Source organism: Dryobates pubescens, chromosome 1, assembly GCF_014839835.1.
Source record: "Dryobates pubescens isolate bDryPub1 chromosome 1, bDryPub1.pri, whole genome shotgun sequence".
Lineage (NCBI taxonomy): Eukaryota > Metazoa > Chordata > Aves > Piciformes > Picidae > Dryobates > Dryobates pubescens.
In genome coordinates this window covers 36,715,627-36,739,594 of record NC_071612.1, presented here as the reverse complement: position 1 = coordinate 36,739,594, position 23,968 = coordinate 36,715,627, and the positions used below count along the sequence as shown (strand labels likewise).

The following is a 23,968-nucleotide window of genomic DNA, read 5'->3' as shown; positions in this document are numbered from 1 at the left end:
CTCCTTCTGTCTGCTTGCGTCTGTTTGTCTCACTGGGACTGCTCTTGATGCTCAGCACTGTCTGCTCCCCTCCTGAATCTCTCCGAGCCTAAGCACACACACAATGCCAAAGTCAGCCGTGCACATCCCAGGGTACTATTAAGTCCATTTCCTACCTTTCACTACTTTTAAGTACAACAGACTGAATGACATCTAACAAACCTGATCCCCACCACAAGTCAAAATACAATCTAAGGCAGGCAGCTGAGCAAGTTCTACACTCAGCCATGCACATAACTTCCTTCAGTCTAAAGCATAACAAACTTCCAGGTTACAGTAAATTTCAATCCTAACTGGTTTACTAATCGAGAAGTAAATCCACTTGCTATATTCAAATTAAAAGTTCTAAACAATAAAAGCTTTAATGTGTAACAGCAAATATTTTACTGCACTGTATACCACAAGCTATGAGCATTGGAAAGGTTTCCACTGCTGGGGTTAGTCTCAAAGCTCTCTAGATCCCTGCTTGACCCATGTCTCAAAAGGAGACTATCCTCCTTCCCTTCTCTCTCACCACTTTTTGCCAATATGTGCCATTGACTCATTTTAATAATCTGGTCCTCCTGAACCAGCAGAGCTTTATTTAGCTGGTCTAAATCATGAGTCTTCAGCAATACACTTCACTTGAGAACTGGAAGTCCCATTTCAGCAGAAGCAGACAACACAAAGATACAACAATGCCTGCTGTCTGATCAGGAAAGACACCTGCTGACCAAGGGAAGTCCTGGAGGACAAGCATGAGAAGTGTTATTCTCATGCAAACACTTTTGTGTTGTTTTTAATGTGTTTATATGGACAAAAACAAAGATTCAATGTCTAAAGAACAATCACAGCAATACAATTTCTAAAAACTTTGTTTTTTAAATAACCTTTTTCTTCTGGGGTGTTTCATCCAACATGGCCAAAGTTTTAGCAAATTCTTCATCCTCATGCAGCTGTCTCTCCAACTGGAAGATTGAAAAAGGAAATGTTTCCGCCAAAAAGAGACAGTGAAGTCTAATGAGAAAAGTAGTCTGGATTTGTTGCACTGGAAACATTCATACACCTGAACAATCTGTTTTCACAGAGGTTTTCTATGCCTTCATATTTTTAATTGCTCATCTTTTGTTAAAACTTGGATTATTAAATGCAAATAAAAACTTGAAGGCAGGATCTTACAACAAGCAGCTTGCACTGAGATGAAACCTGCTGGCTTTAAAAAACTTCCAAGAACAGCCCCAAAAGACAAGTAGGAACAATGCCTATTAAGTATTACTACGTCTCAAAGAATGTTTTAATCTTGTTTACTGCCAGTAATTTACCATATGAAAAAAATACTTCTGGTAGTTTTGGAGAATTTAGCTACTGCTCTTAGAGCAGCTCTTGTCAGTTCTCTTTGCTTTATACTTCTCACTTTAGTATTTCTGCTTACACAACCGACTGGCTTTGCCAGAAGAGCCAGTGAGAACAAGCACTGCATGTGGAACCTGAGAAACTTTTCATTGTAAGAAACAAAACCAGGTTGGTTTCATTTTTTCCTTTCATCTAACAAAATAAATGTGATATCTACAGTGATCAGCTTATTTTCCCTGTCCAACATGGGCCCCTGGGGAAAACATTTTCTACTTTTGAATAGTGTATACTAATGCAAATAATTATTGGTCATCGCCTACAAAGAAAAAACCAACCAACCAATAAAAATGTTTTCCTAACTGCAAGCCAAACATGCTTGCTACAAGAGCCAAACAGATGGTTTTAGAAAAACCAATATGCTATAGGTGTTACTTTTATGTGCCCATCTATCTTCCCTGTGGACAGAACGAAGGGGAGGGACACAAACCAGAGTGAGGCAGAGACACACTTAGTACATTCCTTTGATGATAAAGGAGATAAAGGATGATGCCGATGAGTGTCAGAGGTAAGATCAGTTCAGACAAAACCCACCACGTTTAACTTTCAAATAGCCATCACTCCTCCTTTGGGGAGGAGGTGAAGGATGAGACCAGGTTTATTTCAAGTTATACTCAATATTACCAACACATGGGAAATGAACTGATTTTCCCAAGAGCCAGTAAATATCTAGGACAAAGGTACCTTTGCCTCATGTCACCACCGATTCAAACAGGAAAGTTTAAGGCACACACATAAGGGTCATTTAATTTTTTTCTCAGCTTTAAAAAAACCCTGGTGACAAGTGAAACAAATCATGGACAGCAATGGCTTTTCATTGTTCACTCCATGGAATGACCAAGGCTAACAAACCACAAAAATCAAACCACAAAACCAAAACCCCTAAAAAATGAGGAAGCAGACAGCAAATTCTGTGTGAAAAGCAAGATTATTACAGACATATCGAGTACACAGGCAGAGAAAGTCTGAACAGATAGAAGACAGACAAATAGAACATCTCACTTAACCTAACTGAAGTAATGCCCATAAAAGTAACTGTGTGACTATGTCTGCACCTATGTGCAAGAGTTAAGTGCACAGAGGAAGTTTATTACACTTATTTAGAGCACACATGGAAAGTCTACATTAAGGAAAAACAATTTTAAATTACACAAACTGCTCCTGGCATAGAGCAGCAAACTAATAGAGCTTTTACCTCTGAGTCCTCTTCAATCTGCAGTTGCCTAGCAATGGCCTCATCATCTAGTGTGCTGTCTCTGCTTTGTGAAGGCTGAATTTAAGAAAAAACACAGTTCAGTTTTTATACAGTGCTGTATAAATTACAATCATTTAATCTGTAATAACTCATTTTGTATATTCTAGAAAATAAGACATGCAGCATTTATTCCTAGCTCTCTAAACACTATTAAAAACAAGGCTGCTTTCAAGACATTTTACTATTCAACACAAAACCACTGAGTATCTCATTTCTCCTGAGCATCTCTTCAAGTATCACAGGGCCCATTTGAAAGAAAAAAGTAACCACATCGTGAATTTCTCATTTCACAGGATGTTAGGGGTTGGAAGGGGCTTGTGGAGATCAAGTCTAACCCCTTTGTCAGAGCAGGGCCATAGAATTTAGTGGAGGTCACACAGGAACACAATCCAGATAGGTCTTGAGTCTCCAGTAGACTCTACAACCCCTCTAGGAAGGCTGCTGCAGTGCTCTGTGACCCTTACAGTAGCGAAGTTCTTCCTCATGTTGGGATGGAACTTACTGTGCTGGTAGTTTACATCCATTGTCCCTTGTCCTATCACAGAGCACAAGTAAGAAGAGGTTGTTCCCTTCTTCTTGACACCCAACCCTCGTATTTCTAAACATTTATTAAATCCCCTCAGTCTTCTCTTCTCCAGACTAAAAAGCACCAGGTCTCTCAGCCTTTCCTCGTTGCTTTGTTATTCCACGAATATATGTGCCATAAAGCTTGGGAAAGCTACCTCACTCCTCTTGCTCCGGCACTCAACCTCCAACTCTAAACTATTCCATCTACTCACTAATCTCAGAAATCAATTTTAAGCCAATTCACTTGAGAAGCAAGGAAGAAAATTACATGGTGCTATCTTCTCACACATGGACGTACTACTCAGCTTGCATTTGAGGATTTGATATACCTGCACATATCATCAGACTTGAACTGAGTGGTCATTAAAAGTAACATTAGGCAGAGCAAGCAGTTAATTACCTCCCTGCAGTCATTGAACTGGACATTTTGATCTGTTACCAGACACATGAGCAGCCTAAAGGAACATCATCAGGACTCACTTCTTTCCTTTTACTGGATACCAGTTTCTTTTCTGATCGCTGGACACTACTTGTCCCAAAGTAATCCAGTGCTGAGGTAGGAGTCTGTTTCACTGGAGATACTGGTTTGCTTTTAGGTTGTGGTTTGACTTCTTCCTTTTTCACTGCAGCTGTTTCTGGACAAGCAATCGCCGCTGTCCTGTTTTCCTTGGGCTTCAGGGAAATTCTTTTACCGACAAAATCATCTTCTTCATCTAAACATGAAAAACCCCACTATTACTCCTGGTATGTGGAATTTAAGTTCTTACAACGGCACTGCCAAGAGAACTCTTTTGGCAGATTACATGCATTCAGATTGAGAAAATATTGTAAGTGTTTAGAAGTTATTTTAAAAAAAAAAAAAGGCTGAGTTGCACAACAGTATTTAGCAGCACAGCTAAGTCTGAAAGGTGAAGCATTGAAATAAAGACACAAACATTACTTATGTTCACACATTACCTCTCGCAAATGCTCACAAAGAACCTTTCCTTTCTTACACAAGGCAGGCGATAAACAAAATCTATGTCACTGAAATTTGAACCCTCTCCTTAATGCAACAAATTGAGCAGCACAGATCTTGCTTCACATAAAGCTTGAAGTTCAGAGTGAAGCCCATTTATTTTATTACTTTATTGTATTCATTAACAGAGCACTTAGTGTAGGCTTTGTGAACTTGCATATTAAGAGTCTCTCAGTATTAAACTATAAAACAAGGGGGAAATGCAATGTACTTTGAAAAAGCTCCTCAAACAGACTTCTTAGTTATTCTTAAAGTACCACTCATAGCTTCTCAATGTTTTAGCAGAAAAACTCTAGGGTTTTTTGTTGTTGTTTTTCCTCCCCCCCTCACTTTTCTCCCTTTTTGTCAGATTCCAGCAGCTGGCAGCCAGCTGAACATCAGCCAGCAGTGTACCCAGGTGGCTAAGGTGGCCACCAGCATCCTGGCCTAGATCAGCAATACTGTAGCCAACAGGACTAGGGCAGTGATTGCCTCCCTGTACTCAGCACTGGTGTGACCACACCTTGAGTATTGGGTTCAATTTTGGGACCTTCACTACAAGAAGGACATTGAGGTGCTAGTGTGAGTCACAGAAGGGCAGTGAAGCTGGCAAAGGGTCTGGAGAACAGATCTAGTGAGGAGCAGATGAGGTCAAATGGAGTTTAGTCTGAACTAGAGGAAGCTGAGAGGGAGACCTCATTGCTCTCTCTGACTCCCTAAAAGGAGGCTGGAGCCAGCTGGGGGTTATTTTTTGTCTCCCTAGTAAGAAGAGAAAATGGCCTTAAGTTGCACCAGGGGAGGTTTAGGCTGGATATTATAAAAGTCTCCTTGACTGAAAGGGCTCTCAAACAGTGGAATAGGCTCCTTAGGGAGGTGATTGAATCTTCTTCCCTGGAGGTGTTTAAAAGCCTCAGGGATGTGGTGCTGAGGGACACATTTTAGCACCAGACTTGGCAGAGTTATATAATGGTTGGACTTCATAATCCTAAAGGTCTTTTTCAACCAAAATGATTCTATTCCCTATTCTGCATTTCTGCACATGAAGATTCTCTTCTTCCAGTACAGTCAAAACCACCTCAAAGAAACACAGCCATTTCACAGAATACAGAAATCAGGAAGATCAGCATAATTAAAACAGATTTTTTTTTTTTCCAGTTTAAAAGGAGAAAAAAAGTGGCTACACAGTTTCACTAAGAATGAGCCCACAGACCACTGAATAAAACCCTCAATCTTTCCTTTTAGGAGCCTTGTGTAGTAGCCAGGACACAGTCTTCCCAGCAATGAAAAAGATTAAGAGGCTTTGATGGTAATTTGTTCTTTCTGGACCAAAATCCTTCACCTAGTCAATCAACCAACAAAAAATATTACCATGCACTTCGAAGAGTTGCATGTCACACTGTGAAGTCTCTCTGACAATTACACAAATGAAACTCTATCAGAGATGTACAAAAACCCAAGAGATATCACTACCAAATGATTCGACTAAACAACAGCACAGGAGACAAACTTCTTCACCGGTGATAAAAGCACGCACTTTGTGAATTCCAAAACCTCAAAGTGTGCAAGGGCAAAGAAGCAAACTGCAAGAAAAATCCCCCAAATGAACATTAGACAGAAAGAATAAAGCACAAAGACTTGAGAGGAACAGAAACAGGGACTGTCTCATTTGCATGCCTCTAACTGAAGGCTGGTTTTATTTTTCTCAAAATAGAGAAGTTTCAGACACTCAGCACATTGTAAACACAGACTTCATAACTGAACTTAAATTGACAGTATTACCACAAAAGTGTATTCATTTTTCACTCATCTCTACTTTCAGCCCCCTGATTTCTTTTCATACAGAATTCTTCTGGATCACTTCCCTATGTTTAAATGATGTGGCATGCCTGTCATCTGGCATTAGGCAGAGATGAAAAGAAACATTTTTGTTTCACCTTTTCTCAAGAGATGGGAGTAACAAGAGTAGTTCAGGCATCAGCTCAAACTTTCTGCTACTAAACAGCAAATAGAATGTAACAAGTACAAAGGGGCACTCAACTATTCCTGGCAGAGAGTTCTGAGAGAAGGAAAAATAAAACAGATATATGGAAGGCAGGAAATTGATGCAGCAGTCAAATGAAGAATGCTTGAAGATAAAAAATTATCTAGCAGAAAGTGGCGTTGTTGCCAATTCAGTTCACAAAGCAGCACTGGAAAATTCAAGTCTGTGCCCCCAGCTGACAGCAGCAAGTTTCACCATCAAGGTAGTTTTACTACTCTCAGGATGATTTACTGTCCCTTGGCAGCAATAAATACCTTCCTGCCATTTTGCTCAATTTAACAAACTATTACGTATCTGGGAAATTTGGACACTGGATGCTTCAAGCTCCTAGACCTGAATAGGAAACTGCTTATCTCAAACTTGAACGTGTCCAGAGAAGGGCAATGAGGCTGAGGAGAGGCCTAGGGAGCTGGGGTTGTTTAGCCTGGAGAAGAGGAGGCTCAGGGGAGACCTTATTGCTGTCTACAACTACCTGAAGGGAGGGTGTAGCCAGGTGGGGATTGGTCTCTTCTCCCAGGCAACAGAACAAGAAGACAGTCTCAAGCTGTGCCAGGGGAAGTTTAGGCTGGAGGTGAGGAGAAAGTTCATCACACAAAGAGCCATTGGCCATTGGAATGTGTTGCCCAGGGAGGTGGTGGAGTCACCGTCCCTGGAGATGTTCAAAAAGGGACTGGAGGTGGCACTTGAAGCCATGGTTCAGTTGTCAAGAGGTGTTGGGTAATAGGTGGTACTTGATGATCTCTGAGGTCCTTTTCCAATCTTACTGATTCAATGATTCTTTACTCATCACTAGTGTTATCCAAAGATCCACATGCAATATTGATTTTTTTCATTATTCACTCATAACCATTTAAACACCACCACAAAAATAACCACTCAGGATATTGCTCTCACTCAAGCAGAGAAGAAGCAGAGTAAACATGACTTTTAATTAAAGACGACATGGACTTGAGTTATTTATGATGCCAGCACTATGTATTATCAATAATTTGAGCTTTGCTTTAATTATGTTCTTCCTAGAAACAACAAGATGAAGAGCATTTATAGACTGCAAGTGGTGGCTGAAGAAGGGCAAGATTCAGGGCACCTATGAACAGTCCTCTCTAGACTTAAATAAAGGCAGAATGAGGACACAGAATTGGTCATTAGGAAATAAAACCACTCCAATCCTGTTAAGCAGGTTTCAAAAGTTGTTTGAGGGCTAGAGACACTCAGGCTACAGTTTCATGCCAGGTTCTGGAAGTTCACAAGCACATCCCACACTTGCCTGATCTCCAGAAACTCCCCTTACTTATATATGGCATTCCTTATATACTTAGGAACATCAAATTTTTCAGTAAACCTTCAACACTTCTTCCTTGAAGTTAACTGCTCAGGCATGCCCACTGCCACAGGAGTGAACAGCAGAACCTATCAGATGGACACTTTCAGTTTCCTCACAAGCATGCAGGTGACTTCATTTACAACTTGGAAAACACCCAAGAGTCCTAGCAGGGCTGATGGATTGTTCAAGTCAGTGTGTTTCCTTTTATAGGTCATATGTTAACAAATTCTCATTCATACAAGCAAACCAGTCATTTGTGGGGTAATGAAAAGGAAAATACAGATTTTAGATTATAAAAATTGATTAATTGCATTCTTACAGCAATTACTAGGTGAGGAGCTGAGACAGCATTATGTGGGGGCATGGATGTGACAAAGAGAAAGCTAATCATGTGACTGATGAACAGAAAGCCGTGACAAGTAGGAGACTGCTTTGAATCATACCGGACGCAACACCACACATGAAGCAGGGACCTGTTATGCCAGGCAATATACAAGGCCAAACTTCCCTAGCAACAAACAACAGCTGTTAAATCCTGGGAGTTTTCAGAACTATTTCATGGCATTAAAGCACATGTGGCTTTCATTTGATATACTCTTATAGTTCATTAACCTAATAGTGCTGCTGCTAACACCTGCAGCCCACCTGCAACTGTTTGTTACTCATCTTCCTCTTTCCTAGCCTCACCTGTCCTCAATAGGCTTTCACCTGCTGATTACAGAACAATTTGTGCTGCTCTTCCCTGATACAACTCTAGCAAAATCACCTAGGTTGGTTTAAACTTCTGTTTAAATTCAGATTATTTTAAAAAGTTCAGGAACAACTAAAAAGGAAGCAACAATCTACAGCAGGATGGGACAATGGCAACAAGTAGTATAGACAGCTCCTAAGCTAGGGCTCCAAAACAATAGATTTTACTCATCTCCATTTATTATTTCTGTATGTTGAGGTCTTCATCAATATTAGGACAATTCCTTAGCTCCTATTCTGTTTAAAATGCAAAATATTTGAAGGAGAGACAACCTCTTACTACGATGTTATAAAACCAATTCCAAATATAGGCAGAGCATCTACAGGTTACAAATAGTTCATATTTATTATGCTAAATGTGTATTAAATTGGTGTTTGTAGACTACTACATAAGGATTTGTGTATGGAGCTGAAGGACCACCTCCCATCCAAAAGTCATTAAATCTACATTAATTGTATAAAATGACAATATCCAGGACGTTCATCAATGACACCACATCTGCACAAGTACTTATGACAGCTCCTGTCCTGAAGTACTTTCAGTCTAGAGCAGTAAGTGTTGTTGTCAAAGAGGGTAGGGAAAATAGTGTAGGTATAAAAGAAGAAATCAGTGTATTGGGTTTTGATGCTTTTAAATATGGATTAGCCAGTACTCAGACCCAACCTTGTTAGGACTGAGTTTTATATTCACTTTTGGTTAAAGTAAGTCTTTAAGAAGATTATCTTGAAGTTAGCCACCACTTCCAAAAGAAGTCAGCAAGGTGATTCCAACTGAGTATGCAGAACTCAGCTATATGTGACTAGCAAAGTGCGTTTTTTTCCTGTATCTTCCTCTGCATACATAACCACAGTAGTTGCAAACCTACATTTCAAGATCTGCTCTGTACAGTCATCGGGGTACATTTTATGTCATTCCTCAACCAGCCAATTAATTTTTGATGTACTACAAACATGCACTTTAAACCACAATTGTTAGCACTTGGCCTATAACGACATATCAAGGTTCCATGCTGTTATAAAAATACAAAGCTTATCAGAACCATTTCAGCTTTACTCCCCTGAAATGAAATTTATCTCTGATAGCTGAAAAATCCAAGTGTAATTTCAAGAAGTTGCCTTTGTCATTTTCCGCTTTAAGAAACCTCGACCACAATACAATAACCTCATTGCAAGCTTCACTGCCAAACTACATAACCTTTGATACCCTTTGTTCAGTACATATCAAACAAAATTCTTAGTCAAATATGCACACTCATACTTAAAATATCTTTAGGGAGCATTAAAAGGTATGAAAAGGCTGAATGTATTTAAGCTGAATGATCTTCATCTGCAAAGCTACCAGTTACAGCAATCCATTCCAAATTATGGCAAGTTCTATTTAGAAAGTGCTGTGTGTGTTACTTTGGCATACAATCAGAAGTTATCCATCCATTAACTCTTTCCACTTTATTACAGAGTTTTAGTCACTTGAACTGGTTACTTTTACCATAACAGCAGCTTTATCATTTCACAAAAGCAGATCTGGTTCCTCACCATGCAATAAAAATTTCACATTCTGGTTTAGCTGCCTGAGGTTTTAGAGAATCATAGAACTGGTTTGGTTGGAAGAGACCTTTAAGATAACTAAGTCCAACCATCAACCTAACACCAGTTTACTGAATGACAGAAATATTCAGTGAAGACAAATCAACAATTAGGAAACAGGGGAGGGGGATAAAAAAATAACTTGGAAAAAGAAATCCTGACAAGTATAAGTGTGTTCATTTTTTCCCCCATCTGCAGCTCAGGGAGCTCAGCTTACTAAGCCTGTCAGGACACAGTGTTCTGTTTCAGACAAAGTGAATTAGAATAGAATAGACCAGACCAGGTTGGAAGAGACCTTCAAGATCATCACATCCAACTCATCAGAAAAACACCACAGAACCACAACAACACAAAGTCCTCTTCTAGATTTTAAGATAATTCATCTGATTAACTGAGTCATTTACAAATAAATTAGAAATTAAAGAGTCACAGGAAGTTCATACAGGAAAGGAGGGGAAAGACCTTTAAGATAGAGTCCAACCATTAAATATATTGGCTATTAATACACATAATGGTTAAAAGTAGGGACCATTTACTCCAACCTCCCCATCATGGGCAGGGACCCCTCTCTACTAGCTGCTCACCCAACCTGGCCTTGAACACCCTTCCCAGGGAAGGGGCACCCACAACCTATTCCAGACTCCCACCACCCTCATACTGAAGAACTTCTTCCTGAGATCCAGTCTGAACCTACACTCCCTCAGCTTAAAACTATTCCCCCTTGTCCTATCACTAGACACCCTTATGTAAAGTCCCTCTCCAGGATTCCTGTAGGATCCCTTCAGGTATTAAAAGGCAGCTTTAAGGTTCCCCCCCTCCAACAGGTCTGTGTTCTTCTTATGATGGGGACACAAGAACTGTACTATGATCTTGGGTGCTACATTAAAAATTTGCTGTCTTATATGAGGAACAGTACATTAAAAACAAGATTCATTTGTACTTACAGGACTAAAACCATTAAAATCTGGTTAAATATGAAAAAAAATTAATCTACCTAATCTTCAACTGGGCTCACAAGTCACACTGGAGATGGAACAGAAAACACACTAATTGAGGAAAAGAAAAAGGCTGTTTCCTACACTACAATTTCATGGACCCACAGAATAATTTGGGTTGGAAAAGACCTTGAAGATCATCTGCTGCAAATCCCCTGCCATGGGGCTTCAGGATGTTCAACAAGCATAGTCTTGATTTAAGTTTTCAGCTGCATAACACTAAAAATCAAAAGGACAATGCCTTCAAATTTCATTAGAATCTTTGCTACCTACTATGTCTAGATTCTTTTTCCTGTAAGACATTTATCTCAGGCCAATAGCTGTAACACTACCACTAACACACACTTGTCTGGAGAGCTCCATAAAGCTGAAGAAACAATATATACAGATTAAATATAAACAAAATTCAAGTATTAAGTCTTGAGGTTATAAAAGCATTGTTTTAGTCATAGACTATTAAGTCAACTTGTGTGTACTTAAAACTCTTTAGATAAGAATAACCTTGAGCCATGGCTTTCATGGATTTCACCAATAACCTTGACCTGTGTTCCCATGGTATCCCTATGCAGGAAAAAACCCACTATGATTACGCCACCTGGAATTGCATAACCAATCTAAATATGTCATGTTTATTCCCCAACGATCTGACCATACACCTACTCTGGGATCAGTGCTGTTAAAGATACTTTTTAACTAGGAAAGGAGTGTTGTCAAAATTGCCAGAAGCAGCAAAAAAGTTTGACACAAAGGACAAGCTTCCAGGATCCTCTGGAAAATTGAGCTCGCATGAATGTGTGACACAGTACAGCTAAATGCCAGGTCAAACATCCTAGGACAAGTAAAATAAGCACAAAACATCTTGGAAACAGTGACTCTGAGAAGAGTCTGAGGAGGAAGACGGTATAGATAAAAGGCAGCTCAGCCTTTCTAGTAGGATATTGCAGCAAATAATCCTTTTGATTTAAACTTGCATGATACGCATCATCATTATGAGAAGGCAATATTTATGTTCAGAAATGATCTTATCAAGAAAATCCTACACCCAGGGACTCTGTCCTCTTTTCCAAATGTGTATCCTAAAACTCAGGGGGATCACAGAACTCCTGGAATTCTAACACTTGAAAACTTTTTTTTTAATCAAAATATATTTGAATGCAAGTCTCTTAACTATCAGTTTCTAAGAATCCACACAGGGAAAGTCCTGTGGCTAGTGAAGAACACTACTCTAGGAGACAAAAACAGAAGTCCTGGTAGTTACAATCTCAGCCGACCTCAAACTGGCTGTAGTAACTACATCTAACCACAGCAGCAACAGACAGTCTTTCCTCAAGCTTAAAATACAGTAAGCAGAGAGATGTCTCACTAATCCTAAGCAACATCTCTGTAATTGAAATGTGTCCATGTAGTGCTGCAACTCTCAAGAAATTTGTGGCTGAGGGAACTGGAGTTGCTTATTCTGGATATAAGGAGGCTGAGGGGAGACCTTGCTGTCTACAACTCCCTGAGCACCAAGGTCAAGAATCACAAAAAACAAGCATGAAAGCAGTAATAAGGAACAACCACCATACAAACAGAGAAAAATTATCTTCTAAGACTCTTCAGTCAAACTGACAGAATTTATCCTTATCTGTTGAGTGGCCCATACAGGTTAAGATTGTGTTTTCAGTTTAAGTATATAGCTTCTACAGAACCTAAAATCTAAGCAAAAGTCTGCTGGAAACTTAGCAGTTAATCACTGTCACAATCTTAGAAGGCTACAAGAGACCTGAAAATTATCAAGACTGGTTAATTACACTCCTGCTCAGGTGTACAAGAATTCCAGATGCTCATTAACTATCAGCATGGAAAGAACCCTTCCCCGAGAGCAAAAGTAGCTCTGGAATTTAGAAAGCTGAAATCCAAGACTGAGAAGTATGGTACAGTGTATACAAGCATAATGCAAAGTTTTCTTTTTCCCCAATTCTACTTCTTCCTAAAATTCTAATAGACTATGTTTGGGTTTTCTCAAAATCAATTCTGTGCTGACAAGCAAAATAAAACCCAAGAATTTTTATAGTCACCAACATGTTAGGCAAAGATTGAAGACATGGAAAGTAAGATGACAAGCAAAATAAAAATTCAGGTTTTCAAACCCATTCATGGTAACCAACAGTCACAAAGCCTGATAAAGAGCAGTTTAAGTGTATTAAAAATATTTTCCTTACTTAACTCCTTCCCCTAAGTCTTTGGAATGCTTCTATGCAGGGAAATGTTAGCTCATGAAATTACATGCCTGTTTAAATTAATCTAATTCAGTATCCAACATCACCTCAGTTTTCACGCTGCTCCTAACTTTACAATATTGAGGCTAAAGTTCTGAATTACTTTTGGCCAGCTTGTTTAAGACAAATTATGTTCACCTGTCTCAATATTTAAGTTTTATGGGTAGGAGTATTCAGGCAAGCAATCCATCCCATCTGTGACATAATTCACCCCATTACACCTGAACTTGTAATGATTTATTTCTTCCATTACCTGTCTCCGAAATATAAACAACAGGATCCCGCTTTAAAACTTTACCAAGTTTTGGAGCAGCTGCTTTTATCTCAGGTGGCTTCTTGGATTTTTGCACTGGCTGCACCTCCTCTTCTGAGTCTGTATTTTGACCACAAAATAAATGCAAATTTCCAGCACGTACATACAAGCTTTAAGTAACATATACATAAAATGAACATAGGTGAACACACGCTAAGTAAACCGAGGGAGAAAGATCTCATCTGAAACGTTAAGAGCACAGCTTGGTCTTTCTCCATCAGCTAACAGCCATCATTTACTCCAGCATATATATGACTAAATAAAGATTTAGTCTAGACAGTGGAGTTTGTTGACATAAGACATATTTTGTTAACTTATTCCAAGATCTGCTAGGCCTGTACAGAAACCTTTCCAGGAAGGAAGGCAACTGTCAGAGCATCACATCGCTGAACAAACAACAAACACAAAAAAAAAAGGAATAAAGGAGAAAAAAAAAACAAAAACCAAACAAACAAACCAGCCACAACAAACTTTTAACATAAATTCATTAATCTGATTGATTTATATAGTAGTAGATCATGCTGATGTATTCCACAAGCTAACAGCAGGCTAAAACAGATCACTGAGGTTATGCTCTCATTTTTCAGGACTAGAAATGTAAAGCTTTTTAATTGAAGTAAACTTGAGAGGCAAAGGCTTGCAGGTCTTTGTTGGGGTGGGGGAGAAGGAGGTTAGTTTCTGTTGTTTGGGTTTAAAATGCAAGTGCTACAAAAAGGGTTTCCCTTGTAGTATTCCAAATAATATTTTTCGAATGCATCAGGAGTGCCTTAATTTATATGCTGCATGTTTCATATTCTAACTTCAAAACTCTGAGATTAACATTTAGTAGGTTTGATGTTGGGGTATTTGGTGGTTTTGGGGGTTTTTTGATTTCTCAGCAGTGGTTTTGTTAAAAGTTACTTTGCAGTGTATATTACATGCATGACACACTCCCTACTCATTATTATCAAATACATCTTAGCTATCCATCAGTAGCTACTGAGAAATGTTTAGAAATGTATTGACCTCACAGAGACACAAAGAAGCTGTCAGAAACAACTGTGAACACTACCTGAATCATAGATTATTCTTCTTTTCTTGTTTATCCGCTTTGGTTTCCAGTCATCTTCACTGGGTGAATTATTCACCTAAGAGTAATAGTTCATTAGTTCAACCAGGAAACAGATTCTTCAGGCTTTTACTCAGCTACACATTCAAATTTCTGAGTTTCTAACAGTAATTATTCATTTCCCAATAGGACATTTATAAAGTCCTTCATGAGAAGAAGAGAAGAAAGGTGCAAGGCACAGGAAATGCAGGAGAAATGGCAGCAGTGAAGCTACCCATGCTCCAAGCAAACCTTAGAGGACTATGTTGAGAATAGTCAAGTTTAATGCTAATCAAGGTAAATTAAACAGACTTTCAAGCACTTCCAGCTCTTAAGCCAAAACAGAAATTACATGGTCTAACCAAAAATAGAGGTGGTACAGGCCAGTAATTCAACTTTGCCTATTGGCTCCTTTCTAGATATGGCTTTAGCGATATAACACCAGAATTCAAGACTACTTCAGAACAAATGAAGAAAAGGAAAAAGGATACAGAACATCTGAAGCTAGATTGATTTCGTATTGTGTGCCCTGGTTGCATGCAGCTTCTTCTCTCACTTATTAAGTAGTGCAACAACCATAAGAGACTGCACACCAGTGGTTGTGGTCAGCAAACCTCTTCTACCTAGCAGCAGCAGCTACTATTAAACTGTGTCAAGGTTTAGGATTTTTTTCAAATATAAGTTTTAGATACTTTGAAAAACAGTATTCAGAGGTAGGAAGTTTCCTGGACATACCAAACTAACTAGCTATGCTTGTTTTGTAGTCACGCATAGATGTAAACTCCTCCTAATACGTAATTTTATATCAATTTCACTACATACTTTATAATCCACATCCAATTCTAACCTGAAACCTTTTAAAACCTAGGTATAATTGGAGAATTGCAAAGTAAAAATAATAGATTACAGAATACAATTGCTATGTTTTTCATTTCCCCTGTACGCTCCTTTATTTTCACGTTGAAACAAGGAAATTACACAGCCAAAATATTTTTTAAGCAATATCTTACATCTGGACTGTGGTGCTTCCTATTAAACACTCTCCCCCATTAGAAATCCTTCCATTTTCTAAATGATTTCAAAGCCCTCTTTAGGCACTCCTTCCTTTTTCATACCAGTTCAGAAATTGACAGAAGCACTCTGACACTGGCACCCAATCTAATTTTAACCTCTCATTTTACAGAATTAGGGTTTTGCAACAGGTTTACTTAAAGCACCCTATCCAAGGAAGGCAGTGTAAATGCTTCCCCTACAGGTGTTTAGAAAATACAGGTGGTTAAAAACCAGCAAAAAGGCACCTACACCACAGACTTTTACCTTACTTGTAAGCATACAGCGGAGTCATGTTTTCCTCTAGTATAAGCCTCAAGCTTAATTAAATAAGCAGTGCTACTTAAAGAACCATAGGCTATAGCTAAAATAACTTCAAACACATCAGACTATTCCTACATTAGCATCCAATAACAACTTTACCTACTTGTCCTTTGCCCTGCAATCCAAATATTTTTAAAATTAGCAGTTTTCCTCATCACTACAAAGTTTGTTGCTAAAATATTAAATTACTCTCATGCCTATCAAAATAACTAACATAAAGTCTGGGGTTTAAGTATATAAGAACTACAACTTCAAAAAAAACACCACTGGAGATCCAAACACCCCTGAATCAGGGCAATCAAGCACTCCACAAATAAGCAAAGCAAGACTAACCTTGGTCTCCTTTCCCTTTTTCTTCCCACTCAGAGGTTCTTCACCATTTTTAACTTTCTCATTCTTTTTCACAGTCTCACATTCTTGTCGTTTTCCAGGAGGTACAACCCCAAAGAATCTCCGGATATCCTAAGCAAGAGAGAAAAGAGATTCACCCATTTTAAATTACAGATTGCTCTTAGAGCTTTCACACTACAAAGCAACACCACACTTAAATTACTTTCTAAACAGCTCCATTATTAGATTTGATCTTGAACTTATTTTGTTTATTTTTTTACAATTAAGGAAAAGATCAGCTAATTAAACACAGCTGCTCCAACACCTTCTCTGGTCTTTAAAGCATGACAAAAGTTTATTTTTCCCTTAGTAGGGCAACTTTGCCAATACACACCTCAAAATAAACTCCATTAGCAATGAAATAGTGGCTTAAGACAGATGTTTCATTTATTGACTTTCCAATTAAACATCATAAACCTAGCCTAAAGATTTTTTTAGTTAAAATTATCACCTCAAGTATAAAGTAGTCTCCAATGTAAAAATATTTTAAAATAAATATTTAAAAATACTAAAAAATGCACCAAGAGCTAAAAAGCAGTCAAGTAGTGGGACTTACTGCATCCATCTCTCCATAAATTTAAGAGTAACTCTCATCTGACTGGAAAAAAAAAATCAGCCAGTAAAAAAGGAGATTATTATTTAACCAAAGAGAAAGAACATAACACAAAAGAGCTCCAAAAGATCTGGCTTGTAACCTTATTTCAGTATCTGATCATACACAGTACAACCATAAAATGCTTTCTAAATATACAAAACATGTAATTATTTTTTTAATATCTTCTCCTTTTTTAAGCTATTGTGCACCCAAATGTGACTTCTCTTGAAAAAACTATTTCAGTTTTATTAAAAAGAAATGCACACTACATGTACCTGGTTGGTGTCACTACCTCCAGGGACAGCAGCCATTTCAGAAGTAGAAAATACTTCCTATGGCCTAAGCATATAGCAAGTGAGTGGGTGGGTCGGTGGGTGAGTGAGTGGGTGGCAATTAGGGCTAGCTGCTACCCAGCTGATAGCTCTATAGAGCCATCTGGGTAGTTTTTGACTATTACAGGGATCTACAAGTGAAGTAGTAAGCTTGAGAAACCTCCACAGAAGTCTGACTGAAAAGGGGTGTTTCAGCCTTGTTTGCTCTTAGCAGTCAGCTTCCTGGTGAGTTGGATTGTCTCTGGATATCAGAGCCTGTAAAGCTTAAAATTAAATATGAAAGCATACACACAATATAGACATGAGGAGATCTGTTTTGTATATGTAGCTTAAAACTGTTTAATAGAATCAGAAATGTTGTTTCCTGTAAAAACTTAGACTCTGTGTTTTACCTGCATGTAATAATATGGATTCAGCCAACAGACAGTGGTAGACTGGGAAGCTTTCTTCCTCACTGAGGCTTCACACATTTCCATCTATTGAATTTAGGCCTTGAGGCATACATTTTCAACACTGTTATTTTTTATGTACTCCTACAATATAAATGCAACACTATATAAGTTTGGAAACTCTGACTGACAATACCTAGACCTAACAGCTTTGAAGAAAGCATCTAATTAAAGTGTCCAAGCAGATCCATGGACTTGATCCCTTGATCATTCTTACTGACTTCTTCTTAGACTTAAGAAAACAGGCAACAGAGAAATTGTTTACAAGTCTCACTAGATGGTTTACACAGCAAAATAATTTAAATACTTAGTACAACGCTGCAAAATGAAGTGACTTTGAAGTTTTGGGTTGACTTCTTTTAGGCTTAAAATATTTGGAGGATAATTAATTTTAGACTCTATTCATTCCAGTATTTTAGTTAAACAGTTAACTAGCAAGTGAACTACTATGCACACCCCAGATGCAACAGTAGATTATTTTTTAATAGACTTAACCAAGGAAATACCATCATACCCTGGTTTATGAAATGCAGACTTAATAAAGAGAACATAAGCAAGTGACCTGTCTACCCTAGCTTCTTCCACCATTTTATTATCACAGTTCCTGAACTAAGACTTAAATTATGACATGTAAACCATCATTTTCTGCCTCATCAGTTCTCCTGGATATCAAGTTAGCTCTTCATAAATATCCTAAAGTCACAAAATTAAAACCTTAGCTATAAGCCCTGCTACATTTAACATCCTTTAAAGAGGATCTGAACTGCCACTTCAACAGTATCCAATCAGGGTCAACTTTACAAGCTCCTTTCCCCAAAATCACTTCATAAAGACCTAAAATAAATGAGTGACAGTCAACCACCACTACCTTTTATAATGCAGGTAGGATTTTATTAAACAAGTCAAATGAACATAAGCAGTTTGGGGGCAGGAGGGGTATTCAAAGCAGCATTTTCTGCTATTTATACAAACATAATTTCTTGCATTCTCTTGATGCAAACTGCATCTCAGTCCTCAAAAAATGACAGATTTTTTATTTCTTTCTCTGTTATTGTTACATGCTTGTGTTAGGAAGCTTTTCAGAACATGCTGTGAATATTAAAGCACACAAGCCATTTAGAGGTTTCTGAATAAAAGTTTGTATTAGGGCAATAAACTTTAACTTCCCATAGTAACCACCTACTCCTGAGTGACAACTAGAAAGGAAAATGGACATCTACATTGAATCTTCTTCCATCCTGCTGCTCTTCAGAAGAAAAAGTAATCTTGTTAGCCCCTGCTGGACTATAAATAGATGGGGAATTCCGAACTGCTTCCAGAAGTGTATGCCACAGTGCCACAATGAAGTTATCTTTCAGTAAAGCTTTCATCCAAGAATCACGAGACAGATTTTTCGTTCCATTTATTAAGAGGTGACAGATAAATCCTTCATTCCTTGCACAACTAATTACAGAAATGAAGCAATGTCTACCAGAGTGATTCCCATCCAACAAGTCTGAAGACTATTTATAAAGCATTATAGAAGCTTAGATCCCAGACAGGATCACTTCCATCCATTCTGGGTTTATCTTATTTAACATACTCCAACAAACCATCTTATTGGGACAGAATGCTATGTATTTGAGCCCACCAGGTAAAAAAACTGCCTATGTTTAGCTTTTGTCTGTGCTCATGCAATGAAGAAAGGTGTCTATCAAAGTGGCAAGTTTCCCTGGAGGACATTCATCCCAAGATCACCAGCCTTGTGTATTATGGAGATACACTCATCAGCACAGCTCTCCCAGACAGTCAGTGTGTCCAGAAAGCTAAAATTAAAAGAGGTGAGGCTGGAACAATGTGGCTCCCTGTGGCTGCTTCAGCAGCAGCAACAAGACATTCAAGCTTGTGCAATTCCACCTAAGTAAGAGGTGTAACTAATAATTTCTGATCACTGTCCCTAAATCAGGAGGAAATTTGAGGAACAGCATCTGAGCAGCCTAAAAAGCTGTGTTCAGGTGCACTGGTTCCTGCTGAGCTATCCTATCCTATCAACTGCATGATCTCAATAATGGCTGTGCCATCTAGTTCTGCCCAGTTTTGACTACTGCTTCAAACCCCTCATCTTTCACACTAACCATAGCAACTGTGTCAGGTTGCAAGTCTTCTTCAACACTCTGATGATAGAACCAACTCAATCTAACTGTAACAGTTACAGTGTTTTCAGAAGACTAATATCCAGAAAGGTAGGATGTTTTCCAAAATAACATCATGTTATTCAGTTTGCACCTCAAAATACAATTATGAGATAGAAAACTGACTGCAACAAAAAGTAATGCACTTTATTTCAGGTATTCTGGAGTGTGCCTATATAGAGCCTTGCACCAAAAGAATCAGATTTATTTTAGTGTGCCTATTTCAGTGCAAGTTTGGGGCAAACATCAGCTCTGGTATCTGGTGTGTCCAGAGAAATGAAGTTTATAGTATCACTGCAGTGTAATCAGTGATACCTGCTTGTTCTACTGCACGTTTACTAACTGGTAACTGCAGCATAGCTACTTACAGTACTTTTTGAACAGTACTAGTACACACCAGCTGATGCCAGCTTTCATAGAATCAGTCAGGGTTGGAAGGGACCACAAGGATCATCTAGTTCCAACCCCCCTGCCATGGGCAGGGACACCTCACACTTTGGCTACGAGTGTCTCAGCTACAAGCAGCTCAAGTAGCCCCTGCTCCCAGCTATTCATTCCCTCGGCTGTACTAGCATAGCTCTCTACTTGGGAATTGGGTCAGGCCACTAATCTAGGTAAAAACAATAAATCCCTTCTGGGACAAATGTGTTCATTGTGTAACTATGCACATCAGTTCAGCAAAGCTGAGAAGATGCTGCAGAACCAACCCAACAGGGGCTACTTTAAAAAAAACGTGGTCTGTTTGCAAGGGTATGATATTAAATTCCAATACACTTGAGCTGTCACTGCACAGAACTGGCTACACAGTTACTAGCATAACTGTATTTTTGCCTCTGTCTCCACAGATGCAGCAAAGATGGTCACACAGCCTCCTGTCTTCAGCAGTGAAAAGGAATGATGGTTGTCTTCCTCCCTTCCAGGAAAATACACATTGTGAGATGTGTGATGTTCAGAAAGCTTTGTCCCAGGAAGATGGCAAAGAAGAAAGCAAGTGCCTCAGCACAACCAGTTTTTCTAAAAAGGTCATGGCAGGGGAACAGCAGAGGCAGACCTGTCCTTGTATGTCATTTACAGCCATCAGCCACTCTTAAACTATGAAAATATCCCCGTTTAACTGTTTCAGAATTCTTATTGCTACCTGTCAGTACTGTGAAAGCCTCACACTGTATCACCCATCATTGCTGAGCATCAGGTGGAAGATATAAACAAGCTTAAACTCTATGGAGAGTCCAAAAGCATAGCTCAACCTGACTGGCTTTGAACAGCATGGGTAGTTAAGCCAGTAAAACACCTGCACAGAGACTCCACCCGAGTAGGTGATAATTTACTTGAGCCAGAGACCAAGAGGTGATACCATCTTAAAATGGCTGCACAAGTGAGCAGCACTTTGGAAAGCACACACGTGAACAGGCCTATGTTTATATTTGCAAACTCTTGACATCCTACTGAGGCTTGCGTCCTTTATTATCAACACAAGCAGCTACTTCTAGTCTTTGAGTGTTTGGGGGTTTCCCCCCCCACTTTGTTACTTTGTTTTTCTGCAAATACTGCACACGGTCCCATCCGGCAGAAGCAGCACCCTCGTGTTTGCTCTTACTGAAATTAAACTTAAAACTTCGTCAGGCTGCGTTTAAAGAGGGATTAGTTCGTTCGCTTTACACCCCCAGGAAGGCCCATGATCCATACCTAATTCCCCACTGGGTTTCAGGGGGAAGCAGGAGAGTCCCAGGCGCTTCCCTCTCGGGGCAAGGGCACATTCTGGGGGCACCTCCTCAGCCAGAGGTTTAATTTGCTTCCCTGCGGGGCAAGCTGGGCCTCGGCCGCGCGGGGCGGGAGAGGCGGGAAAGGCGCGAGCGCGGGCGGGCGGCCTCTCCGCAGCGCACAGCCGCTCCCGCCCAGGCAGGGCTCTGCTGCTCCGCCACGACGCAGAGGTCGCACTCAGGCAAGGGGATGCTGCCTCGGTTCAGCCGAAACCAAGTCCAACGACTCCAAGAGCCGCGGAGCTGCAGACGCGGCCAGGGGAAAACGCCATCCGGCCCTGTCGCCTGCGGGACGCTGCGCAACGCTCCCTTCCCTCCCTCCCCCCGCCTCCCAGGGGATAGCACGGAGTGCGGGGGAACACCCACAGCCCCGCAGTGCGCTCACCATGCTGCCGGCAGCGGTTTATCTGGCTAGCGGGACGCCTCCAGTTCCATGCCTCCCGCACCCCCACCTTCGCGCCAACTCCCGCAACCCGACGCACCGCGCTGCCGTCACAGCCGCGACGGGCGGGGCGGTAGGGGTGGCACGTCCCGGTGAGGCGGGACCGGTGGCAGTGGTGGTCGCAGAACTTCGGTGATGGAGAGAGCCACTAGTCGTGTCGCTTCTTTCTCCCTGTCCTAAGTTCTCTGCAGGCTTCAACGGCTGGTTCTCCTGCAGCGGGGCCCGGCAGGGCTTTAACCGCTGTTAACCGCTCCACGGAAGCTCGGCGGGAAGCCTGGGCAGTGCTGCGGGTCCCTGCCTGTTCGAAAATGGGTGCAGCACCTCGCCTCAAAATGGTGGGGCTCACAGAACCACAGCTTGACAGGGGTTGGAAGGAACCTTTGAACATCATCTAGTTCAAGTCCCCTGCCAGAGCAGGGTCACCAGAGTAACTCACGCACGAACACATCCAGGCAGGTTTGGAATGCCTCCAGCGATGGAGACGTTACAGCCTCTTCGGGCAGCCTCTAGCAGTGCTCTGCCGCCCTCAAAATAAAGGAAGTTTTCCCTTGTCTTTACGTGGCAACTCCTGTGTTCCTGTTTGTGTCCACTGTCCCTTGTCTTTTCCCTGGACACCACTGAGAAGAGTCTGGTTCTATCCTCCTGATGCTCACCCTTTAGATACTGAGGTGTTCAAGAGGAGATTGGACATGGCACTTGGTGTCATGGTCTAGTCATGAGGTCTGTGGAGACAGGTTGGACTCGATGATCCTTGGGGTCTCTTCCAACCTTAGTTGTACTGTGATACTGTAATACTGACGAGCACTAATGAGATCCCACTCAGCCTCCTCCAGGCTGAACAGCCCCAGCTCAGCCTTTCCTCATAAGGCAGGTGCTCCAGTCCCAGTGGCTCTCCACCGGTCACTCCCAGCCACTCCACATGGAATAGCGATCACCTCTGACAAAGAAGTGGGGCCCTACAGCCTCAACCATTTTAACAATCAACTGAACAGTGCCAGGCCTCTGTGAGATTTGCTGTTTTTTTTGAAGGCATTGAGGAAAATGAGGCATCCCAAATACATGACCGGTTAATAACACAAGAGTGCAGTCTCTGTAAGTCAGGTTTGAATCAGCACAGCACATATACCAAGTCCCTGTAGTAAAATCCCTTGGTCCCTTCTTTCCTGGTTGTGCAGAAAATGTTGAGCTTTGATTCCTCTGTGGTATTTTCTCCTATATGTTAAGGATTAGGAGAGCTCAGAGCCTATGTCTGAAGAGTCCAAAAGGTGTTTAAGAGGGGACTGGATGAGGCACTTGGTGCCATGGTTTAGTTGATTAGGTGGTGTTGGGTGATAGGTTGGATGCGATGATCTTGAAGGTCTTTTCCAACCTGGTTAATTCAATTCAATTCAATTCAATTCAATTCTATTCTATTCTATTCTATTCTATTCTATTCTATTCTAAACTGGGAAGATAAGCTTTGGTTTCACCCACTTACTGTTTAATTTCTAACAAAATCTTGTCTATTTTCTTCCTTGGTTGGTAGGTTGGTTGGTTGTTTTTTTGTTGCTTTGGGTGGTTTTTGTGTGTGTTTCCACACACACACACACATACCAACTTGCTGAACACTGGTTGGGAATAAGCTTGAGCAAACTAAATAAATACAGTTCCCCTCTCAATAATTTCTTGTCTGATGTTTAGATTCTTCCAACCTACTGAATCATAAATTATTGCTTGCCTTGGAGAATAAAATGCAAAGCAAAGAAAAAAAACCCCACTCACAACAAAAAGCAAAGAGTAAAAGCTCAATTTCTGCTTGTCTCACAGTACAATTTCCAGTGCTATTGCTATCCTTTGTGTACCTTCTGTAGTCA

The 23,968-nt window shown here is 40.2% G+C and overlaps 1 protein-coding gene across 1 annotated transcript in view; it reads right to left on the bottom strand.

Annotated features, from left to right (window-relative positions):
* Positions 1-22,172, bottom strand: part of RFC1 (replication factor C subunit 1) — a 36,371-nt gene extending 14,199 nt beyond the window's left edge. The window contains exons 1-8 of the mRNA XM_054163993.1: positions 22,059-22,172; positions 16,310-16,438; positions 14,567-14,642; positions 13,456-13,575; positions 3,731-3,963; positions 2,624-2,698; positions 909-986; positions 1-88 (exon numbers count right to left, since the gene is read on the bottom strand). Coding sequence (XP_054019968.1) covers positions 1-88; positions 909-986; positions 2,624-2,698; positions 3,731-3,963; positions 13,456-13,575; positions 14,567-14,642; positions 16,310-16,438; positions 22,059-22,061 — 802 coding nt within the window. The 5' untranslated portion in view covers positions 22,062-22,172. The remainder of the gene's footprint in view (positions 89-908; positions 987-2,623; positions 2,699-3,730; positions 3,964-13,455; positions 13,576-14,566; positions 14,643-16,309; positions 16,439-22,058) is intronic.
* Between the last annotated feature and the right edge of the window lie 1,796 nt (positions 22,173-23,968).